General features: G+C 51.3%; 2 protein-coding genes across 7 annotated transcripts; both read right to left on the bottom strand.

The window, feature by feature from the left end:
- Positions 1-250: 250 nt before the first annotated feature.
- Positions 251-4,915, bottom strand: ERAS (ES cell expressed Ras). Of its 2 annotated transcripts, none has more exons than XM_032474851.1 (3): positions 3,779-4,915; positions 2,666-2,842; positions 251-1,226 (listed from the first exon to the last, which is right to left on the bottom strand). In XM_032474851.1, the coding sequence occupies exons 2-3, from the start codon at positions 2,666-2,668 to the stop codon at positions 483-485; spliced, it is 747 nt and encodes a 248-aa protein (XP_032330742.1). In that variant the 5' UTR covers positions 2,669-2,842; positions 3,779-4,915; the 3' UTR covers positions 251-482. The 2 variants fall into 2 exon arrangements, with proteins under 2 accessions (XP_032330742.1, XP_032330741.1); XM_032474850.1 differs by lacking the exon at positions 2,666-2,842 and having other exon boundaries at positions 3,779-3,836; positions 4,067-4,915.
- A 131-nt stretch (positions 4,916-5,046) lies between these two features.
- Positions 5,047-23,715, bottom strand: HDAC6 (histone deacetylase 6). 5 transcript variants are annotated; one of them, XM_032474845.1, is made up of 29 exons: positions 23,611-23,715; positions 23,056-23,178; positions 22,845-22,973; positions 22,621-22,709; positions 20,437-20,521; positions 20,293-20,333; positions 19,466-19,562; positions 19,223-19,320; positions 18,128-18,232; positions 17,935-18,003; positions 13,421-13,547; positions 13,250-13,315; positions 13,101-13,160; positions 12,929-13,018; positions 12,498-12,604; positions 12,341-12,408; positions 11,921-12,092; positions 11,709-11,837; positions 11,398-11,566; positions 10,926-11,059; positions 10,339-10,407; positions 10,056-10,248; positions 8,512-8,661; positions 6,891-7,065; positions 6,368-6,780; positions 6,179-6,283; positions 5,900-6,046; positions 5,675-5,803; positions 5,047-5,470 (listed from the first exon to the last, which is right to left on the bottom strand). In XM_032474845.1, exons 2-29 carry the CDS (start codon positions 23,146-23,148, stop codon positions 5,402-5,404), a joined length of 3,378 nt encoding a protein of 1,125 aa, XP_032330736.1. In that variant the 5' UTR covers positions 23,149-23,178; positions 23,611-23,715; the 3' UTR covers positions 5,047-5,401. The 5 variants fall into 5 exon arrangements, with proteins under 5 accessions (XP_032330736.1, XP_032330738.1, XP_032330737.1 ...); XM_032474847.1 differs by having other exon boundaries at positions 22,845-22,970; XM_032474846.1 differs by lacking the exon at positions 23,611-23,715 and adding an exon at positions 23,573-23,595.

Genomic DNA, 23,715 nt, shown 5'->3' with positions numbered 1-23,715 from the left:
TTTCCTTGGCCTCTCTGTCACTGAATTACTTCACCTGCCTTTAATACAAAGTCTTATATATATCTACAAGGGCAGGAATTTGTAGTGTCTTGCTTGACTCTACATCTTTTGTGCCCCAAACAGGACCTTGCACACTGTGGGTTCCCTCACATTTCCTGAATGAAAGAATTCTCACAATTTAAGTAAAATTCTCTCCAGTCTCATTCCCACCCACATAACACTAGGCATGGAGGCAGCTTTGAAACTTGAGAACACCATTTATTTAAGTTTGCACAAAATCTCTCAACTTGACATAACATAACCAACACACTACACCCCACACTGTCAAAAAGCCCATCACCAAATGAAAACCTCTCCAGGAGAGGGTCCATCTATCCCCAGTACACCAACAGTGTCCCACACAGCTACTTGCTCTGGGAGTCTCATGTGAAGGAACCACCACCCTGGTTTGGGAGAGGGTCCACTTTTCTAGACCAAAATCTTCAGGCCACAGAGCAGCCACAGCGGCACATGGCCTTCTGGTGCCGGGCTTTATCCCCACCTGGCCCTGTCATGGCCTCCTTTGCCATGGCCTCCCGGACTCTTTGGATCTCATGGATGAGCAGGGAAAAGGCCTCCTCCACGCCTTGGCGTGTCTTGGCTGAGGTCTCCACGAAAGGGGCCCCCCAGCTCTTTGCGAGGGCTGCAGCAGCGGCACGAGCATCTCCGGTGGTGGTCACCAGGTCACACTTGTTGCCCACAAGGACGAGGGGCTGGGTGTGGTGAGGGCCCCAGGTGGCCCGCATCTGCTGCAGCTGGGCTAGAGACGAGGGGTCATCGAGGGCGAAGACACCCAGCACACCATCCCCAATCGCCACACACTGGTCACGCAGGGCCCGATGAGTGGCCTGCCCTGCCGTATCCAGCACGTTCAGAATGCAGCCTCCGTGGTCCAGGGCCATCTCCTTCCAGTAGGAATCCTGGATCGTGGGGTCGTGGTCTTCCACGAAACACTGGTGGTTCAGCTGGATGGTCAGCGCGCTCTTGCCCACACCGCTTGCGCCTACCACCACTGCCTTGTACTCGGGCAGCTTTTTGCCAACACCCCTGGAGGGTGCCCGAGCCCTGTGGCTCTGCTCCTGGGAGCTGGGGCTCCATGTGCCCAGGCCCAGATCAAACATGCTCGGCTTTGTTGGCAGCGCCATGCCCCCAGTGGGCAGCTCAGGGAAGAGATGTGGATGGCAGGCCTGCAAGCAGGAAGACAAGAAAGACAGCAGGGGTGAGGTGGGGCAGGTTAGGTGAGACCATTTAGTGGCAAAGGGACTGCTGGGTGTCATTGAATCAACCTTTATTGAGTGTGTAGTGTGTGCTAATCACCTAAAATACTATTATTTATGTTGCTTATTCTCTCATTCCCTTTTCCAACATAAACTGTGTGAAGGCAGGGACTTTTTAAAAAATATGTTTTGACAGAAATAGAGTCACAGACATAGAATATAAACTTGTGGTTGCCAAGGGGGCGGGGGGTGGGAAGAGATAGACTGGGATTTCAAAATTGTAGAATAAACACAAGATTATACTGTATAGCACAGGGAAATATATACAAGATCTTGTGGTAGCTCACAGAGAAAAAAATGTGACAATGAAAATATATATGTTCATGTATAACTGAAAAATTGTGCTCTACACTGGAATTTGACACAACATTGTAAAATGATTATAAATCAATAAAAATGTTTAAAAAAATAAAAATGTTTTGAGGAGTTATTTATGTAGGCTTTTTTTTTTTTGTGGAGGAGGGAGGTAATTAGGTTTATTTATTTATTTTTAGGGGAGGTACTGGGGATTGAACCCAAGACCTCCTGCATGCTAAGCATACGCTCTACCACTTGACCTATACCCTACCGCCCCCTCCCCGAGCAGGGATTTTTAAAAACAGCTTTATTAATTTATATACTGTAAAGTTAATCTAGCCAAGGTGTACAATTCAATGCTTTTTAGTTCCTTCATGGAGTTGTGTGACAATCTCCATAATCTAATTTTAGAACATTTCCATCACTCGGAAAAGAAACCCCCCCTCCACTAGCAGTCTCTCCCCATTCCGGAGGGAGGGCAGGGATTCCGTCAGTTTTGATTTCAGATTGTGTCACTGTTGGATCCCAGCCCTGCACGGTGCCAGTCATAGTTTATCCTGAGCAACATTCCTGGCCCCAGGGAGTTTATGTTCTAAAAGGTGGGGACAATAAACCAAATCCGTAAGCAAATTATGAGGTCTGTTAGCCATTATCATTGCAATTTAGTCTTTATTACTCATGCAACACACAGCTATTGAGAACCTACTGTGTGGCAAGGACAAAGAGATGGGGGAAAAAATAAGATAACAAACCCCGTCTCTCAGGAACGTGACATTCTAGTCAGGAAGACGGACAGACGGACGGACAACAGCAAAGTTTCAGCAGTAGGTGATAAGCCTTGGGAGGTGCTGGGTTAACGTTAGGCATTTCTATTATAATTTAATTTTCTTTCATTAATTGGAGGATCTTCCCGCTCGCCAGGCATTGTGATGGGTGCGGGTGGGGGGCGGGGATAGGGCCCGAGAACAAAATAGACTAAAGTCCCTGCCCTTGGGGGGATTAGATTCTGGAAGTGAGAAAGAGACAATAAACAAGATAAGCAAGTAAATTACCATGTAGTTAGAAGAGGATGGGCACCCAGCAGGTGCTCAATTAGTGTGCACTATTAATAGCAAGTCACCATTAACGCATTCAATACACATCCTGGTCTCGGTTCGGTGTGTGGCCTCAGGAAATGCATCATAATAGCCGAGGTCCTAGTCTCCCGGGAAGCCCTGGGGCAGTGGCATCTGGGGTGGCGAGGGGAGGGGGGAGGTGTCCATGGAGGGTTCGGCCGAGTTTGGGATCTGGGGTCAGAGTTGGGGGGCCGGGTCCCAGGTGGGGATGTTGCCCATGCTGGCCCAGAAAGGAGGGGGCCGCGATGGGGAGATGTGAGCTGGGGACAGAGCTCAGGCGTTGCGCCCTGTTTGGGGGCATAAGATGTGGCTGTGAGGACAGCCTGGGTGAGAGGGAGGCACCTGCAGGAGAGGTGGGACTTGGGGACATTCTGAGACGGGCCTGACTGGGTGGCTGAGGGACCGGAGGGTGGGGAGGGGTCCGGACGGCGGGAGACGTGAGGCGCCCTGACCCGGGGCCGGGATGGGCCGGGCCGGGCCGGGTACGGGGCCCTGGCTCTGGGCGCCAGCGGCCGGGAACCAAGAGCCCACCCGCGCAGTGGCGGGGACCGGCCCTGGGTCACACAGCCCATTGCCAGGTGGCACGGGAACTGCGGGGCCAAGTGCTCGCGGAGCATCGCCGGGAGCCCCTTCCCCACGGCCCGGGTCGGGTCGCCCGGACCCAGTCCCTGGTGTCGCTTCCCTGACCTCAGGGAAGCCCACCCCGAGAGTAGCCTCTTCCACCCCGTCCAGGGTCGGCCCGGACCCCGCACCACGTCGGTCACGCATCGCCTGACTAAGCCCGGGTGGCTGGCTGGCGGGGAGGGGGGACCCGAGTTTCACCCTGAAACCGAGACTCGGTGCTCGGCCCAAGCCTCCCTGCCCGGCGCCCACACCCTCGCCCAGGCGGGTTCTTATAATGGCGGCCCTCGGGGGCGGGAAGAGGATGGTGGTCCCCGAGGCAGGGAGGCGGCGAGGGAGGGGTCCCCTCACTCACGACCTAGGCCGCACTCCCACAACCCTGAGTGGAAAGTCGAGGCCGGGGCTGGGGGCCCGGGAGGCCCAGCTCACCTCTGTCCCGGGAAGGCTGGTGTCGCTGGGACCCGAACTCGCCGCCGCTCTGACAGGACTGACAGGGGAGGAGATGCTCGCACCTCTTCCCGGCGGAGGACTGCTGAGGGGGAGGGAGTGCGCATGCGCGGCGGGCTGCCCTCAGGCCCCTCAGGCGGGCGCACCCCCGCCCCCAGGTGAGCGCCGGGTCACCGCCCGCCCTCCAGTGTGCGCCAGGTGGTCTCGCGGTGCGTCGTGAGCACGGACTCCTCTGTGTGCCCCCTGCATCCTGCTGCACTTCTTCCTTACCTTGCCCCCATCTGGGACGGGATTTCGTGTTTTTAGTGTGTGGAGGATGTCAGATTTTTGACCTGAGTGTCCAGACTTTGTGAAACGTTTGGCGAGGGCCTCTGAGGCCCCGGAGTTTGCACTGCCTCAAGCGGGCTTTTTGGTAGCTCGGGAGAGGGTTGTATCCATTCCTGGAGGGAGAGAGTTGCTAAGAATTACTCTGTAAAGGCAGAAAAGAACCTGATTTGAGGTGGATGCGTCTCAAGCTAAAACATTTCTTAAGACTCCCTTGCAGCTATGACAGTCATGTGACACAGTTCTGACTAATGAAATGTAAGCAGGGGTTGTAGGGCAGGGACATCCAGAATGCTCCTTCACAGGAGGATGACTGAGCTGGCCAGCAGCCTCCTTCCCTTTCCCCAGTCCCCCAGTCTTGATTGGGTGGGGCTCTGGTAGTCATCTTGGGGTGATAGGGTAGCCATGAAGAAAAGTCCAGGAAACCTCAGCCCAGGCTCCTTTGACTTGCCAAAGTAATTCTTATTATGTGGGAGAAATAAAACCCCCAAATTATCCTCCAATTCCCCACCCTTGCTCCACAGTAGGCACTTCCCCCAGGAAGCTACCCGTGACCACCAAATCTAAGTATGTTAAACCTGGACCCTTGTCCCTCCACTCCCCAATCAAGACAGCCAGATGGGGAGACTGAGGCCTAGTGACGACACTTTGTGGTAGTTTTCTTGCCTTCCCAGCCCAGAATGTAGCTGGGACTGGCTGTGAGTTTCCTATTTGTAAAGCAGGCACTCATTTTCTCACAAGATTCCACCATTTACTCTCTTATGGAGCCAAATTGCTTACTCTATTTCCAGTTAGTATTTTGGGGCACTGGATGTCAGCAGGGGGTCAACCCAATAAAGATCCGTACCCTCATTTCTTCATTACTCACTAGCCGTGTTGGCCAGGAGTGTGGAGTTCTCTACCCAAAGTTAAAGGCTTTCTCCAGATTTGCAACAACTTGTACTTTATTACATATGCAACCCCGCCAATACCTGCCAGTTGATCCCCTCTCCCTCTAAAGTATCATCTTTATGATATGAGCCCTGTCTTGGGGCCGCTGAGCTGCCCCACTTTCCTTCTGGCAGAGTAGATGGAGTCCCTCGAGCAGGCAGGGGGAGATCTCCAACTGATCATCACAGTCCGCGTACAAGTATTTACACTTAAATCAGCACCCTTGGGGAGTTGTAAAGGGTCTTCAGGATCAGAAGGATTGAGGCTGCCCCTCATCCAAGATACAGGTTGGAATGAACTAAGGCTGGTCTTTCTTGGGCTTCACAGGTGAAGAGCAGCACATTCTGGGATTTAGTGTGAGTGGGGCAAATCCTCCCCAAACTTGTTCTGGTAGGCGATGTTCTTCATGGCTAGGAGAGCCTGAGGAGGAGGCAAGAGAGTGGCGGAGTCAAGAGAGTGAGCACCCTCCTACTGCAGCCAGGAGGCTGCCCCCGCTCCAGCCCTTCACTGCCTTGTCTCTTGGACTAGCCCGCATGCAGAAGGGTCTCTATTTGCCCCTAAGGGTGTGTGTGTATGGGGGTGGGGGTGAGTGTGCACGTGTTAGAGGGTCTGCCCAGGGCCCACCTCGTGATGGACATAGGCCTGACAGCAGTAGCACCAGGCAGACAGGTCAGCATAGCTGAGTACCAGCGGGTGTCCCGAGCCTTCATGGTGTTGGAGCATATGACCGTTGACGTAACGACCGCAGTAGACCTGAGGTTGGGGAGCAAGTATTGGGTGGGGATCAGCTCCCACCTGTGGTTTGCTCCTGGGCCAGCCTCCACACCATCCCCTTCCTTAGCTGCATACCTGGTAGCAAGACAGACACACCCAGTTCTCCTGGTGTGTTCCACAGTCCTGACAGGGTTGGGTCACACTGAGGCCTGCTTCAGGTGTGGGGCATACTGCCACCAAATGGGGACACCAGGGGAGTGGCGTCACAGCATAAAACATGACCTGGGGTAGGTGAAACTGAGTCAGCTAGGGACTCCATCTTCCCATCAAATGTTCCTATATCACACGCGCCCAGGTAGAGGAAGAAACAGGTGAGAGAAGGGAGCCACTGTTCCCACCTCTCCCTGACCTCACCTGGTCAGTGTCAGCATGGTCTCCAAAGACCTGCGTCAGCACTGATTCATCCGTGTCCTGACCTCCAGCTGCCTCTCCTAGTAGCCCCTTCTCTTCGGGGGGTTCCTATACACACAGAGGTTAAGAGATGTATCCAGGAGGCCCAGTTCTTGTCTCTTCTTCCCCCTACCTGAGTGTGGTGGGCCTTACCTGAGGCTCACTGTCCAGTTCCAAGGTCCTGAGATTCCCAATCAGCTTACTGGGGGATTGCTCCTGGGTTGTGGCTCCTTGTACGGGTGAGGTGGGAGGAGTCTGGTTGACAGGGCATGAGGCTGGAGGGTTCTGGATCGGCTCAGCTCCCCCTGTTGCCTCTTCCGAGGTGGTCTGGTCCAGTGTGGCTCCTCCTATGGCTGCCTCTGAGGACTGGTCCTGAGTGAGCTCCACCACAGCTGTCTCTGAAGCGGACTCTTTCACGGATGATGCTGAGGTGGCCTTTCCCAGGCCTGCATCCAGAATGTTCCCTTCTGGCATGGTCAACCCCTTGGCTGACCCAGGATGGGCTGGTTGGGGTGACTTCTTGGTGATCAACTCAGAACTGGAGGGTCCCTCTTTGTCTTCGACCTCTGGAACCATGAGAGAGAGATCCTTGAGTGTGGGTGCTACCCTCTCTCCCGCCTCTAATCCTTGCCCTCCCCTGAGCCCCCACTGCCCTCAATTCCCCATGCCCACTCACTCATGACCCGCAAGCTGCGCCAGTATCTGCGATGGACTTGGATGGTCTCAGTGATCGAGGCAAGGGCCCCTGATAGTGGGGGCCGCAGGAGGGTCAGCATGGGGAGTGGATCCCCAAGGAGGGAACGGGTGCAGGCAGCCATGGACTCCGAGATGGATGTCAGATTATAGCCACCCTTTGTTAAGGAAAAGAGGAGGGAAAGGTATGATTGCCGGTGAGTCCTCAGGGAATTTGGGAGACAAGATGACCTGCCTTCCAATCCCCCTTTGGGTCCACAGCACAAGAACCCACAATCTGTCAGATGGGCAGCACCCACTGTGTGAAGTGGTTGTTGAGGGGGATAAACTGTGATGTAAAGTGCAAGATAAAAACCACAACAATAGCAGTACTCACGGCAATGTTAGTAAGAGCTGACCTTCATTAAATGCTTGCTGTGTGCCAGGCCCTACTCTAAGTACTGAATCCCACAACCACATGTACTCAAGTTCCTATGGCCCCACCACACAGGAGCCCTTGCCCTGACCTGGTACATGGACAACTGGTTTTCTCTCTACACGAACCACTGTCCTGACCTGGTACAGGAACCCCCCTTTCTCTCACTCTATAGGAACCTCCAGTCTCTGCTCTTTGCAGATAAAAAATCTGAGGCTCAGAGTGGTTAGATGGCTTGTCTGAGATCATGACAGCTGTTAAGAGGTAGCACTGAGGTTGGAACCTGGGCCATGTGATTAAAGAGTCCACTACCCTGTCCCGCCACAAGCAGGCCTGGGTGCACAGTGGGACATTTTACCAGGCAGTTAATCTCTCTGTAACTTATTCTCCTCGTCTGTAAAGGAGTAAAAATAACAGCACAGAAGGTTGCTGAGAGGGTTAAACTAATGTGTGAACAATGTGTAAAAAGAAGCAGTCACAGAATTTGTATAGTGTTTCCCATATGCCAGGCACCCCTCTGTGATTAGCCAGCTGCACCTTACAAATGAGGAAACTGAGGCACAGAGGGTGGGGTACTGAGTAATTTACAAAAGGTCAGTGAATTTACTTTGTCTCAGGAACTTGCTGGAGGCAGTTCCAGTAGTGATAAAAAGCATAGGAAAAAATATATTTATATACACACACATACATATATGTGTCACTGAATCACTATGCTATACACCAGAAGTTAACACAACATTGTAAATCAGCTATAATTCAACACAAAAAAAAAGAAAAAAAAAAAAGAAAAGACTCCGGAGTCAGGTTGTCTGGGTTCAAGGCCTGGCTCTGCCATTATTAAATATGTGACCTCAGGCCAGTTACTACACTTCTCTGTGCCTCAGTTTCCCTGATCTTGAGAGGAAAATGACGAGGTCAGCAGACCCTCCCTCATGAGACTGCTGTTGTCGAATAAACACATTAATAATGCATGTAAAGTGCTGAGAAGTGTGTCTTGTACTTAGTGAGCATGCAATTAAAGTTGCTACTGCTGGTATTATTATTAATGCCCAATGTGAGTCCACAAGCCCAGGTGGGGACACTCAAAGGAGATTTTAGGAAACAGCCCTGAGTGTCGCGGCCAGTCAGTAGAAAGGGCAGGGCCTCCCGACCACCCTCCCACTGCGGGAAGAGGGACCAAGAGAGTTACCTCTAGGATCAGGATAATGCGGCCATTGGCCAGGCCCATCAGCAGGTGGGTGAGGTGGGCATAGCCCTCAGGCGACACCTGGCAGCCACCCAGCGGGTCCCCCCGGGCAGCGTCAAAGCCAGCTGAGACCAGCACCAGCTCTGGGTTAAACTGCGGCAGGGAGAGAAGAGACATAGGGGCATGGGGGTGGGGGCCTGAGGACGCAGCAGTTGAGGGAGACCCAGACATGGAGACCAGGACAAATGAAGACAGGGAGATGCAAGTCAGAGAGATGGAGACATGGGACTAGGAGTCCAGGAGACACAAGACCAGGGCTTCAAAATGAGGGAGGGGAGGACATGGAGACACAAGAGAGACTTGGAGACGTGGACACATCAGACCAAGACCTAGAGACATGAGATACAGAGATATGGAGACACCAGAAATGGACTAGGATGGACGGGGACATGAAGTAGAGTTGTGAAACATGGAGACTAAGACATCAAGAGACAGTGACATGAGACACAGAGAAAGATACGTCCTCACATACATGCCCAAGCGTGAGACCAAGAGGCACATGCTCCCCTTCCTGGGTCAAACATGGGACACATGCACAACACAGGGCTTTATACACACAGCGCCAAAGAGAGGTGCAGACACACAGGACTATACATGGTACTAGTTACCCACATGCACTCGCAATTTCTCAGGGAACAGTAATCCACGGCTGCTCCAGCCCAGACACAATCATATGCATGCCATCACCACAGTCACAATAGCCACATGCACACTGTTGTGCCCGCAGGAGGTGGTCTCTTGCACACAGTCACTCACATGATTTTACACAGTTACACACACACAGAAGGTAGTCACAGCCACTGTGCAGTCAGACCCACGAACACATCTGAACATGCACACCTGCACAGAGGTCACAGAGATGGCACTCATATTCATCTGCCCTCTGAGTCAGCTATGGGCACACGATCTGCCACAGACACCCACACTTTATACATAGAAGGCAGTTACCTACAGCCACTCATGCAGAGTCAGGCAAATATACACAGGTCACAGGAGACAGTCGGAGAGATGACTGTCATACATAGCCTCCCCCACACAGAAAGTCACACACCAGCTGTCACAGAGAGAGCAATGTGCAGTGACATACAACATCACACCCATCACACAGAGAAATGGCAGTGACAAAGAGGTGCCTATGCAGTTTCACACACACTCGAACCCCTCCCCACCTTGCATGTGCATTTCCACAGGGATGGCCGTCACATGTGGCCACCATCACAGAGACAGGCACTAGTGATGGTGTATACACAGGACACGTACACAGCCAGGCACACCCCCAGGCAAGACCACCCCAGCCCTGCCAGAAGTCCACCACAGTTACACACAGAGAAGGTAGTCACTTACAGCCACTGTACACCGGCCCAAAGGCCCTCAGAGTCACATCGCCTCCCCCTAAACCATCACTACAGCCACCCACAGTCCCACCTGGGAGTCAGACACATGCACACTGCTGCCTCCCACACAGTCACCTACATCCTGAACCGTACCTCATAGGCAATGGGAAGCACCAGACGATGCCAGGCAGCCAGGTAGTCGGTGTCACCCATGCGGGACCCATTCCAGGCCACGTTGACCGTGAAGCCAGTGCCTGCAGCCTGACCTACCTGGCTGCTGGCACCCTCATCCCCCATGGGGAAGAAGGTACCATGATCATAGCGGTGCAGGGAAATGTAGAGCACGCTGCAGGGAGGAGGCAGGGAGGGGGCGCGGCTGGTTAGCCCCGGCACCCCTGAGAGTTGGCCCGCCCACCTCCCTGCCCTAGCCCCTCACCTGGGGTCCTCCTCAAATATGTGCTGAGTTCCATTACCGTGATGGACATCCCAGTCCACAATCAAGATCCTGGGGAGAGGACAGCGTCTCAGTTATCTGGGACACTCACCTCCTCGGGGAGGGCAGGGGCTAGATCCCTGGAGTCTCTGTGCAGGAACATTTATTGTAGGTGGCAGGACCCTGGGTCCCTGGGGAAAGCACTGGGTGACAGGCTTGTGGGTTCTATCAGAGTCCTAAGGGCTTCATGGTGGGCCCGAGCAAGTCCTCAGGGCCAGACCCCAGACCTTGTGTGGGTAAGCGCTGGGGGCTGGATCATGGGTCTTTTGAAGCAACGCCAGGGGCCTGGACCCTGAGTTGTTGGGATAGCCATCAGGGGCCAGGAACTCGGGTGGCGAATCCTGGATTCCGTTTTATAAGTACCTGGGTGCCACAATCTATGGGTCCTATCTGGGTAAGCATTGAGAGGCTAGATCCTTGATCCTTTTCTGGAAGCGTTGGGCAAATGGATTCTTGGTGTTTCTGGGTAACTTTAGGGGCCACACTATGGGACCTGCTAAGTAAGCACCAGGCTGGGGGGGGCCCCTCACCGCAGCGCATGCCCACTGATGGCCTGGGCATGGCGAGCAGCCACAGCCACTGAGTTGAAAAAGCAGAAACCGCAAGCAGCATCCCGCTCTGCATGGTGTCCAGGGGGACGAACCACGGCAATACCATTCAAAACCTGGGGGAGGGGCAGGCAGCAAAGATTAGACCACCCACCCTCACAGCTTTCCCTTCCCTTTCTTCCCCACTTCCCTTTCTCCTGCCCACCAGCTGCTAGGGGCTCCCAGCCCTGTGGCCCCCACCCCTCGGGGTGCACTTCCCCGTGAGCAAGGCCTCCAGTGAGCTGGGGGGGGGCCCTCCCTGTTGAGGACCGCTCCCCCTTCCCTTTCCTCAGGCCCAGCCCAACTCTCAGAGCTGCCTCTTTCCCCAGCCCCAGCCCCAGCCCCAGGACTTCCTCTCCCGAGCTGGAGCCAGCCCAAACCGGAGCCCCAGGTCTCCTCCCCAAAGTAGACGCACCTCTCCCGCCAGCACAGCCTCTACCAGGCGGCACACGGCCCCAGTGGCCAGCTGCGCGCAGGCGAAGGTGCTGGGGCAGATGTAGATGGAGTCATAGTTGGCACTCTCGCGGTGCAGCTCCCGGGTTTTCATCTTCTCCGTGGCCCGTAGACGCCCCATGTACTCCGCACTGGAGGCACAGATGGGGCACTCGTGGGACAGTCAGGTAATTTGGTCGCCTCCACATACCAGAGACGCAAGCCCAGGCTCCAGCCCTTGGGGCGGCTTGTGAGGTCTGAGGCCCCCTCCAACCACAGGCACGGGGGTCTGACCTGTGGCAGGTGAGCAGCTCAGCATCCGTGGCGGGACGTGCGGGCAGGGCCAGGCAGCGCCTGGCAAGGCCCAGCTCCTCCAGACGGCGCATGATACGCTGGATGCGCTGAGGCATCTCGGGGTGGTGGCTAGGAGTGCAGGGACCAGAGGCAGGGCTTAGTGCTTGAACGGGGGTCTCCCCACCTCCCACTTAGCCTGGCTGACTGCATACCTGTCCCACATGCTGTGGTGATCCATCATCTGTTGGTCGTAGACCAGCCCTGTGCGAGCCTGCAGCACTGGCCATGTCAGAATTGGGAGCTCAGGGGGCTGCCACAGTCCCTCCTCCTCCTTCTCCTCCACATCTTCCTCCTCCACGGTGTCCTCCTCCTCTGGGGTCTCAGCTGCAAGGGGAGGTCACATTTACCTTCCTCCTATACCCCTACCCTGGGTCCCCGTAATGCTCTGGAACTCAGTTTACCTAAACCTAAAAAGGAGTGGGAGGTCTGAAACCAGGGCCCAGGGAGAGAGAGGACCTGACCTTCCCCCACCAAGGGGGCCCAGGAAAGTCAGAGTGGGGCCAGGAAGAGAGTCTCCTCCCCCAGCTAATTCCATGCCCAACCCCCCACCAAGCAGACTCCCTGCCTCCTACCTGATCTCACCAGGACCTCCCAGAAGGGCTCCAGGGCTTCCAGGGCGCAGGAGACAGAAGTCTGGGCACTGGAGGGCAGGGGGAGGGAAAATGTGACCTAATGACCCCAGAGGGAGCCGTGAATGTCCCGCTTCTCCCCTCCTCCACCTAGGCTCACCTCCGGCAGGGGGCGCCCGGGAACTCCAGCATGGGACAAGGGTCTCCCAGAAGGGTGTGGAGCGAGGCGCTGACACCTTCAGCCAGGGAGCGGAGGTTGTAGCCACCCTGGGAGGAGGTGTGAGGGAGGTCAGGAAAGAACCAGACATGACAAAGGAAGAGTAGTGATGATACTAGGATGCCGACTACATGTCAAGCAACAAGGCACCTGAAGGGTGACTTCATTTTGTTTACTGAACAATGAGGTGATTACCACTATTATGTTGCCCGCTTTCCATAAGGAAAGCAGAGGCACAAGGAAGTTGAGTGACTTAGGTGAAGTTGTCCAGCCAGTAAGTGGAAATGCTGGGACAGGAACTCCTGCCAGACGTGGAAGTCTTGTTCTTACGTCTTCCAGGATCCCCGGGCCGAGAGATGAAGTGAGACACTCACCTCCAGCGAGAGGATCAGCTTGCCTCCTGCCAGACCCATGAGTAGGTGGGTCAGCTGGGCGAACCCTGCCGGAGTGGCGGCCATCTCGCCCTGGGGGGGGGGATGTGGAGGGTCAGATTGGCACTGTGCAACCACCTTTTGCCCACCTGCCATCCCCGTCAGCCTGCCTTACCTTGGGGTCCCCTTGGAGGGCATCAAAACCAGCAGCTACCAGGACCAGCTGTGGCTGGAACTGAAGGGGTAAGGGACTATATAAGGACACCTGCCCTCATGGCCCATCCCTCATCACCCCTGCCCCAGAACACCCCAGACCCCCAGGACCTCAAGGGCAACTGGCAGCAGGACGTGCAGGAAAGCGGCAATATAGTCAGCATCTCGCATCCCCACCTGCAGACAGAGGGGCATGATGCGGATGTCCTGCCATCAGCCCTGAACTGGCTGAAGGGCAGGGATGGGCCTCACTTTGGGGGCTAAGGGTGGACAGACACTGACCTGGTTCCAAGGCACATTGATGGTGTATCCCTGGCCTTGGCCAAAACCTGTGGTGGACCAGTCAGAGGCCTTAAGGTGAGGCCAGAACCTACCCTGCTCGTAGCGGTGGATGGAGAAATAGAGGACGCTGGAGGCAGAAGAAAAAAAGAAGTGGGGGTTGAGGAGAGAGTCAATCCCTCCCTAGGCACACCCAACCCATAACTACCAGTTTACTCAACCACTCATTCTCTCATTAATTTCCCCATGAATTCTCTAATTCACCCATTCATTCATTCATTCTTCCATCCAGTTGCCAACTTATTCATCTTCTCATTCATTAATGCTTCCATTTACTTATCCATCACCTTACTCGTTCATTCATTTGGTCTCTTACTGAAACTCCTCCCTCAGCAAACACTGTTACCCCCCTGCCTCGGTGCCCACCCGGTTCGAGCTCCGAGACCCTGAGAACTATCAGGTCTCTCCCACCCCCTAGGGCTCCTGACCCCATGGGGGACTCGAGGTCATGCCTGCCCACCCACCTGCCCCTGTGACCCAGGTGGTGACAGCAGGACAAGCACTATGACGTTGGAAGCCCACAGGGGCATGTGGCTCTTAGTTGGCAGGAGCCAGCTAAGACTGAAAAGAATGTCAGGCCAGGCCAGGAACCTTACTGTTTCCCCTGAAGGAAGTAGGGAGACTCAGGGTCTAGGGGTTAGGAGGGGTGGGACTTGGCTCTATATTTGGAGCTGGACTGGGGATGCTGACTGGGGCTCCATGAGGCCAGTGAGGGGGCAATTCCTTCTCCCCAATACCATGCAGGCCACCTATAAATACTACTTCTATTTTCTAGGTGAGAAATTGAACACTCAGAGCAGTGAGGGGCACTGTCACAAAGAACAGATACTGAAAAGACACGATGGTATATGTTCCAAAAGTAAGCCCAGTAGGAGGGCTTGATTCTGACTGAGGCAATCAAAGTGAATAATCTCTCATCCACCCATGCATCCATCCATTTGTTCATCCACCCCCTTTCTTGTTCCAGAAAGGATTTAGGGCAGCATTTTTTTTTTCTTTTTTAGGGAAATGCAAGAAATAGTGGTAAGCAACGGATCTAGACAAACCTAATAGTCACATTTTAATAAATGCTGATAATGTAGCTGTGAAATTAAACACAATTGACATAAAAGGAATTTTGAAATTGAAGAAAACTCTTGGAATTGGGAAATGAAATCCATGTGAAAGCTCTGGTCTTGAGTAGATGGGAGATGACTGTTTTACCTTTGACTCTGATAGATAAAACCCACAATAGACTGTAAAGATCATCACCAGGGAAAGAAAGGAATAAAGAGAAAACCTGAAGACAGTCTACTCAACAAGAAAGCCACCAGAATCAACAACCAGAACTAATACCCAAGGAAACTAAGTTTATAAAGCACACAGAAGGAGATCTTAAAATAAGTTCAACTGACTTTAAGTGAAAGAATGGTGAACTGACAGCACAGGTTTACCACCTCACTCTCCAACAATCCTAGCGGAATTTAAAGGAATTTTAAACAAGTTATCAACTCAGAAAGACAGAGACAGGAGAAGGGATGTCAGACAATTAGAGACTTCAACAATCTCTGGAAGGTAGTCTGAGGCTCCTGGGGCCCCAGGGTGCCCTCTCCCATGCTGAGCAGGTTGGGGAGGGTACCCAAGATGATCTGAGGTTTCCCTTCTGGAGAAATCAAGCAGAGATCCAGGTCAATGCATACAAAATCAATTCTGAATAGCCAATTCACTAAATTTATTTGTTCCTTTTCTTTTTTTTTAAATTTATGGCTGATGTTTTAAAATTATTTTATTTATTATTGTATTATTTTATTTTGGTGGGGGGAGTAATTAGGCTTATTTATTTTTACAGGAGGTACTAGGGATTGAACCCAGGACCTCGTGCATGCTAAGCATGTGCTCTACCACTTGAGCTATACCCTCCCCACTACTTGTTCCTTTTCACTACTTAGCTTTAGTTTACCTGTTTTCCTTCATAATAGTACTTTAAGGACTATTCAATTTGTCTCCACCTCAGGACCCTGCTGATGGAGTTAAGAGACTGAAAGATGAGGAGCTGGAAGGTTGAAGGGCATGGATAATTTTTTTTTCATTTATACATTCTTATTCACAGGGAAGAATGCACTGAATATATTCACAATTCTCCATATTAATGCATATAGTCAGTAATATATCCACAAAAGAACACAGCTATTGCCTCCAATACATTTATTAAAACAAAAAGAACGATTAATGATATTAAGGAATTATTGTTAATTTTATTAAGCATGATACCGTGGTTATGCTTTTTTTGTATAAAACAAGTCCTACATTTTAGAGATATATTCTGGAATATTTACAGAAGAAATGATACGGTATCTGGGATTAACTTCAACATAATACAGGAGGGCAGCAGTGACGGCAGGTATAGATAAAATAAGATTGGCCAATGAGCTGATAAATGTTGAAGCAGTCAATTCAAGAAGCTAGAAATGACCAAAATAAAGAACATAAGAAGAAGAAACTTAAAAAGATAAAAACAGAAAAAATAATGAATATAAAGAATAAACAATAAAACAGTAGAGATGACCAAAAAAGCAGAAAGCCAGATTTGAAAAGATAAGTAAAATAGACAAACCTCTGGCAAGGCTGAGGGTAAAAAAAAAAAAGAGGTCACCCCAGAAAGAGACCCCCTTTTTTCTGGCATTTGGCAAGATCTCATCTCCCTTGCCCACTCTCCCTAAAGTTGTGACCTGTCAGTGGATATTTCCTGCCCCCATCCCAGGGAAGTGCCTTTTAGGAATAGACCTACATGAACCACAGCAGAGCAGCCTCAGGACAGCCATCTGCAACAGCGCTTTGTTCTTAGGTTTAAATGGCCAAATAAAAATCCCTAGACATTTGAGAAAAACCACGAGTATGACAGAGAAGGACCAAGAAGAAACCAGTTCAGCCAGCCCCAGAATAAAAAGGCAATGCAGAGAACAGAAGAAATTTAACTCTTCTAATTAGTACTCTATAAAAACAATATCAGGAATGAGAGGGCACAGACATAGAGAGGAAGAAAGCGCTCTTGGAGATTAAAAGAATACATAAATACATCATTCAGCAGAAGGGCTGGAAGGTCAAGTTGAGGAAATCTCTCAGGACACAGAGAAAAGGGAGAAAGAGACAGAAGACATGAGAGAAAAAACAAGAGACATAGAGGATCAACCCAGGAAGTCTAACATCTGACTAACAAGGAGAGGCCGGAGAGAACACAGCAGAAGAAATCATCAAAGATCTAACAGAAGAAAGCTTCTGAGGATTTAAGAGAGGTGTAAAATATTTATCACTGGTAAGCAGAATGAAGGGGTGGGGTGAAAATTCGTAACACCAGGGATAAAGAGAAGGAACTTAAAACCTTCTAGAGAGGAAAATATATTGAAAAGAAATTAAAATCAGACTGATATATAGACATTTATCAGCAACATGGAATGCTGGAAAATAATAAAGCAATGTTTAGAGACCAACCAACCTAAATTAGAATGGGCCATAGGAGCTCAGTTACTATGGGGAAAAGTAGAATGAATGCAGTAGATTCAATAAAAGGCTGGACAAAACAACAACTATTTAGTAGTGTCCTCAGTTGACAAGGACTGGCTCAATTACTTCCCTCTTTTTGGAGGGAAGTCTGGCAGTAGATCCCAGACTTTAAAGCACACTGACCCTCTGATGAATTGGAAATCCATCCTATAGATATACTCAGAGAAGTATAAAATCATATATTTACCAGACTATTTACTGTAGAATTGTCTGTAATAGCAAAAACTGTAAGTGTCCTGGGTTTAAATGACCAGAGGTATAGCCATACAAGGGAACACAGTACAGCCCTTACAAAGAACACAACGCTTTTCAGAGGCACTAACATGGAGAGGTCCACACCATGCTGTTAAATGTAAAAAGCAAGTTGCTGAAGAACATGTAGTGGCAGTGTGTTAATAACAATAATGATAATGATGACTATTCATACATCTACAGGAAAAATTCTGTAAGGATATCACAAACTATCAACAGGCATTTTTGAGGTGATGGGAATTGCAGAAGACTCGCTGATTTAGACATTTCTATATTATTTAATTTTTAAAACAAATAATTTGCAGTATTGTCATAATCAGAAAAAGTAAAGTAGTAATTCGAGGTTCACTCCAGCTCCAGGGCAAATTGGTGAACAAGATCTCTAAATATTTGTGGGCTCAAATCTTGTCTCTTCAATTTCTCTGTGACCTCTTAACCTGTAAGCCTCAGTTCCCCCATCTGTAAAATGGGGAACCCAATAGTCCTTGCCTCTGTGTAAAATTAGGAGAGATAGCAGACAAACAGAGAGCAGCACAGAGTCTGTTCCCAGGGCAGGTACAACAAATGTCAATGCCTTCCCTTCCCTCCCAGGCCCCTTTTGGCTGGGCCTGTAAAGGTTGGGGGTGGCTAGGAGCCTAGCATCGAGGCAGGTACTTGTGGCATACCTGGGGTCTTGGTCAAAAGTGAACTGTGTCCCTTGACCATGGTGTACATCCCAATCCACGATAAGGACCCTGTGAGTGGGAGAGAGGCGGACACTCTGTAAGAAGATCAAGGTGCATCTGGGGGAAACTTCCAAATCAGGATACCCCACCTTGTGCCACCCTCATTACACCCGCCCTGCTGCTTGCTGCTGACCTCTGAATGTCATGCTTCTGTTGAGCATAGCGGGCAGCCACGGCTACGTGGTTGAACATGCAATACCCATCCATAAGACTGTGCTGGGCATGGTGTCCAGGAGGTCTGGGTAGGACAGGGAAGGTGACAGATTGAGTGGAGGGGAGGGTCCTCCTCTGCAGAGATGGACTCTTCCCTGCTCTCTAATCCTGGACCACCAACTCCCCCAGTACCGATGCCTGCAAATCTGCCAGGAACTAAGTAATTAGAGCCATAGACCCTCAACCCCACTCTAGTCCTCTCTCCAAAGGAAATTTGATAATGCTCATTGAAATTAGCAATGCATACACCCTCCTACCAAGTCCTTCTGCTCCTGGGGACTTAGTCCACAACCTATATAACAAAAAGGGTGAAATAACATATTTATAAATGGATGATATTTGCTGCAGCATTTTTTGGAAACAGCAAATGACTGGAGATAACCAAAATGCCCAATGGTAGGGGGGCTGCTTAACTTACTCTACATTTGGACAGTGGTATTCTACGTGGGTCTAAGCTAGACACTGTTAAGAGAAAACCTTTCCAAGATGTATAAGTGAAAAATGAACGGTAAAGAAGGGAGTATGTCGGGTGCTACCACCATTTGTGGCCAAAAATGGGGGAGGGGAGGAGAAAAGCTACATCCTTTGCATTTCATCACTTGTGGGATGCCAATGATGATGAGATGTACTGTGATTTTACATGCCAACAACAAAACAGAAAATGCTGCCAAAGGAAGTCTGAGACACCGTTGTTTATAAGACACATCTGGATTTCAAGATGTTATAAATAGGAAAAAATATACATCTTAGAATCAACAAAATATGGTATTTAGTCAATGAATAGGCCCAGACTATTCCTGGGAGGACACGAGTTGTTGGTTACAGTGACTACCTCCAGGAGAGGAAGCAGGTGTCTAGAGAAAGGGGTGGGGAGGACTTTTACTTGTACCCGTCTCCCAACCTTTTTTAACATTTGATTCTCATACCATGTGAATATACTACCCATACTATTACCTTTTACATTTGAGAAAGGAATTTTTCTTAATGTAAAAAGCCAAATGCTATTGGGTCCTACCTGATGATAGCCATACCATTCCGGATCTCAGCCCCCAGGACTGCATCCACCAGCCTGAGGACGGAGCCTGAGGCCAGGCAGGCACAGGTGTATGAGTTCTGGAGAGACAGTGGGGAGCCACAGAGGGAGTGAGGGAGAGAGCAGCCCTATCCACTCAGCTGCTCCCCCCAGGGTGTGATGGATGTGGGAATAGGGGACCGTAGGATTGCCACCACCCTCTGCCCTCACAGTTCTCATCCATACCGGATGCAGATAAACTGAGTCATAGGTGTCTGCTAGGCCGCGGAGTTCCCCCTCATTCATGTACTGGGTTGTCTCCATCAGATCAATGTATTCTAGGCTGGGGACACACACAGGGGATGAGAGTCAAGGGCCTGCCTCCCTCCTTGGCCCTGAGCCAGGGCCCTATCCTGTTCCCAGCTGAGTCCTCCACGCACGAGACCTTTGGACAAATCAGGCCTCCCCAGTGGTCAACCCGGGGGACTAGCTGGGATACAGGACACACTCCCTGTTCCTTCCCTAGCCTGCCTCATTTCCAGTGATATCCCTTGCCCTCTGCTCTGGCCACACTAAATCTTACCTCCAGGCCTCTGGCCAGACTGTTCCAGCTGTCTGTACCTCCCCTTCCCTCAGCCTTCCTCTTCATCTGACTCTTTCTCTTCTTAAAGCTCAGCTCTGATACCCATACTGCCAAGTTAACTTTCCTTGAGCCATACCACACCCAGCCTCTTACTCTTGGGTTCCTGCAGCCCGTTGGGGGGACCTCCTGATCACTCTTTCCACATATTACCATCTGTTCACACACCAGATTACAACAACAAAGCTCAGCAGGGGCTGATGATATATATGTCTGTCAGGCACCATTCTAAGCAGCCATATATCAAACCCTCCTGAGGAACTTATGTTTACTAGCTCCCAGGTTACAGGCGATGACGCTGAGATTCAGAGAGGCTCAGTGACTTGCCCAAGGCAAGTCAGAGTCTGCAACATTCCTTCCCAAAGCCTCCAGCCTGTCCTGGTTGGCCCAGGGAAGCCTCCTCCCCATTCCTACAAGGCTCCCAAGCCTTCACCTGTGAACCAACATCAGCTCCTCCTTTTCGGCGAACCGGGCCTGGGGAGACATGAGGAATAAAGGGCTAAGGCTCCGGCTCCAGCTGTACTCAGGTCCTGCCAGCTGCCGCCCTCCACCCCGGGTGTCGGCTGGGGGGACTCACCTGAAAGGACACGCAGCGGTCCAGGAGGCCCTCCTGGATCAGCTGCTCCTTGATGGCATGGAGCCGCTCGGGGCCTTCAGGGAAGCTGGGTTGACAGAGATACAGATATAGATACAGATGTAGATACAGATACACGTGTATGACACGGGTGAGAACCACATCTGCTCCTGCACATCTTCCCCATCCACCTTCCCACAGGGGATGACGCCAGAAACTTTGGAGTAATCCCTGGCACCTGTTGGCCCCATTCTCACAATACATCCAGAGCCTGCTCCCTCCTCACCTCCACTGCTGCTACCATAACCTCTCGCCTGGGCTGTTGCACTCAGCTCCTCACTGGCCTCCCTGCTTCTGCCCTTGCTCCCCCCATAGTCCTTTCTCTGCATGGCTGGCAGACATCGGTTAAAACTCAAATCAGATCATGTCCCTCCTCTATTCAAAAGCTTCTCATGGCTCCCATCTCATTCAGAGTAAAAGCAAAGGTCTTCTCCATGCCCCAGAAGGCTCTTAACGATCTGCCTCATCACCTCTGTGACCCCTATCTCCTACTGCTCTCGCTCTCCCTTACTCTGCTTCTCCTACACAGGTCTCCTCCCTGTTCTGCAATCAGGCCAAGTACGTTTCAGCGACCCCTTCTCCCTGCCTAGAACACTCTTCTCCCAGATGTCTCCAGTGCTCATTCCTCACCTCTTTCCAATCCCTGCTCAAATAGCAAGGCCTTCCCTGACCATCCTATTTAAAACTGAAGCATCCCTTCCACTGCACTTTCTGCTACTCTCCCTCCTGCTTCAGTGTTTCTCCACGGTACCTCTCTTTCACACATGCTATATAATGTACTTTTTCTTTCTTTGTTTACTATTTGTCTTTCTCCTCTAAAATGTCATCTCCACGAAGACAGGCATTGGTTTTGTTTAGTGCTGTGTTCCTAGCACCTCAGGAGATGGCAGATATGTATGTATTCAATAATGAAGTCTTTTGGGGGGAGGGTATAGCTCAGTGGTAGAGCGCATGCTTAGCATGCATCAGTTCCTGGGTTCAATCCCCAGTACCTCCTCTGAAAATAAATAAATAAATCTAATTACTTTACCCCCTACCAAAAAAAAAAAGTAATGACGTCTTTGGCCATCCTGAGTCTTCCACTGGGATAGGGGAGATAGATATTAAACCGGTAAACGTATAAATATAATAACGGACAAACAATGACGTGAGCTAGAAATATACCAAAGCTCAGGTGTGGGGGAAGGGGAGTGGTCAGGGAAAGCCCTCTCTGAGAGCCTCCTTGAGATGTGATGTTAACTGGGAGAGGAAACGGTGAAAACGAATCTCTGGAAAAGGGACTGGCCAGGGTAAAGACCTGAGATGAGAGAGTGCCTGGCAGCAAGGGGACCAGGGTGCGTGAAGCGAAGCGAAGCAAATGAGGGGGAGGACTGGCTGCTGAGGTCACCAAGGTGATATGGAGCCAGATCACGTGGAACCTTCAAGGCCAGGGTAAAGAATTGGAACTTTACCTTCAGGGCAACAGTCTGCCCTTGAAGGATTTTGAGAGAGAGAATATCATCTTGTACATTTTTTTTTTAGGCTGTTGAGTGGAAAACAGGTAGCAGGGGTGAGGGTGGAAGCAGGGAGGCCTCTGCATGTCTAGGTAAGTGATGATGGTGGTGGCAGTGGAGGTGGCGAGGAGAGGTCAGATAATGAACACATTTTGAACACAGAGCCAAAAGAATTTGCTGATGGATTATAACGTGTGACCAAATGGGAGATGTAAGTCTTCCGTTTCAGCACAGACGTCCCTTCTTCAAGGAAGCCTTCTGGGAACCCTGGATGCTAGTCTTGGGTCCTCTATTAAACACCCTTGAATCCCCGTTTTAAGCCCTCCTTCATTAAACACCTAACACTGCTAATGGCTGTTTAATGACCTGCTCTCCTACTCATCTGTCAGCTCCTTGAAAAGGAACCCTGTCTGTCTTGTCAGACACATCTGTATCACCATCTCCTGGCATACAGTAGGTCCTCAATAAATGTTTGCTGGCTAAATGAAAAGAACCCTTTCAGGCTTCAGCTCCATCTGCCTAAATCATCTGCTTCCAGTCTCCAGGCTAGAGTAAGAAGGATTTGTTTTTGCTAATGGGCTCTAAGTGTGTATATTTATGTGGTATGGGTATGGCCTGGAGGAGCCAGCCTCACCTGTCATCCCAGAGGCAGTGGAATTCATTGAGCTGCTCATCAAACACCAAGCCAGTGCCAAACAGTGTCCTGGCCTCAAGGTTCAGATCCTGCAGGGAAAAAAAATGGAAGAAACTGATGCATTTTGGACCTGAGTCAAAAGGAACATCCCACAGTGTCCAGGATGGAGAACCTCAGGGTTTTGATTGTCATAGGAGGCTAAATTGTGGCCAGGCCTCTCTCACCAGTCCTTGCAGCCCCACGATTAGGTCTTGCTCAGCTGCTTGGTTAAGCTTCTTCATTCTGCCTTTCTTCTTTACCTCCGCTAGATTAGGGCTGGAGCGGAGTGCAGCACCCTTCTTAACACCTCGCTTCTGCCAAACAGAGAAGGGTCAGAGTCCAGTGCATGGCTTGCTGCTCCCCCTCCCCCTCATCTGGGCTTCTCTGGGGCCTCACCAAGGTGACGCTGGAATCGTGGGGGGGCGAGTGGGGGCTGTGCCTACTCCTTCGCGGCCTGGTTGTGGTGGGATCCTGGCCAGTGGAGGTCATGGCTGGGGAGACTTCACCCCTGGCGCGGTTCTGGGAGGTGGGGTGGAGGTGACTGTGTAGGGGCCCGAGTGCCCTGAGGACCCCACATCCCAGCCCCTTCCCAGGCCCCGCCCCCTTTGCTAGTCTCCATCCCTTATGCTGTCTATTCCCCACCGCCTTCTAAACTCCGCCTCTCAAGGCTCTCTCCTTCCAACGGGATGTCCATTCCATCTGGTTCCGCCCATTTCACTATGCTCCACCCCCTTAACACTATTCTTTTCCCTTTCAAAATCTTGCCCTTTCAAAGAGCAAACTAACTCCCTGGTTCAGTCCGTTCTAGAGCCTGCCCTTTCCAGCTAATCACCGCCCCTTCCGCTCTACCAAGCCCCATTCCCAGACCCTTTCATTCCTCAAAGCCTCGCCCAGACCCCACCCCTTCGCAAACCTGCCCTTTCCAGCCAATCTCCCGGGATTATCACCCACCCTTTCACTCAGCCAGACCCAGCCCGGGCCCCGACTCCACCCTTAACGACCCACTTAACTCCACCCCTTATCGGGCCGGACCGGCACCTTCCACTTGGCTAGATC

Source organism: Camelus ferus, chromosome X (assembly GCF_009834535.1).
Source record: "Camelus ferus isolate YT-003-E chromosome X, BCGSAC_Cfer_1.0, whole genome shotgun sequence".
Taxonomy (NCBI): domain Eukaryota; kingdom Metazoa; phylum Chordata; class Mammalia; order Artiodactyla; family Camelidae; genus Camelus; species Camelus ferus.
The sequence above is the reverse complement of the archived record's forward strand: the minus strand, read 5'-3'. Positions and strand labels throughout refer to the sequence as shown.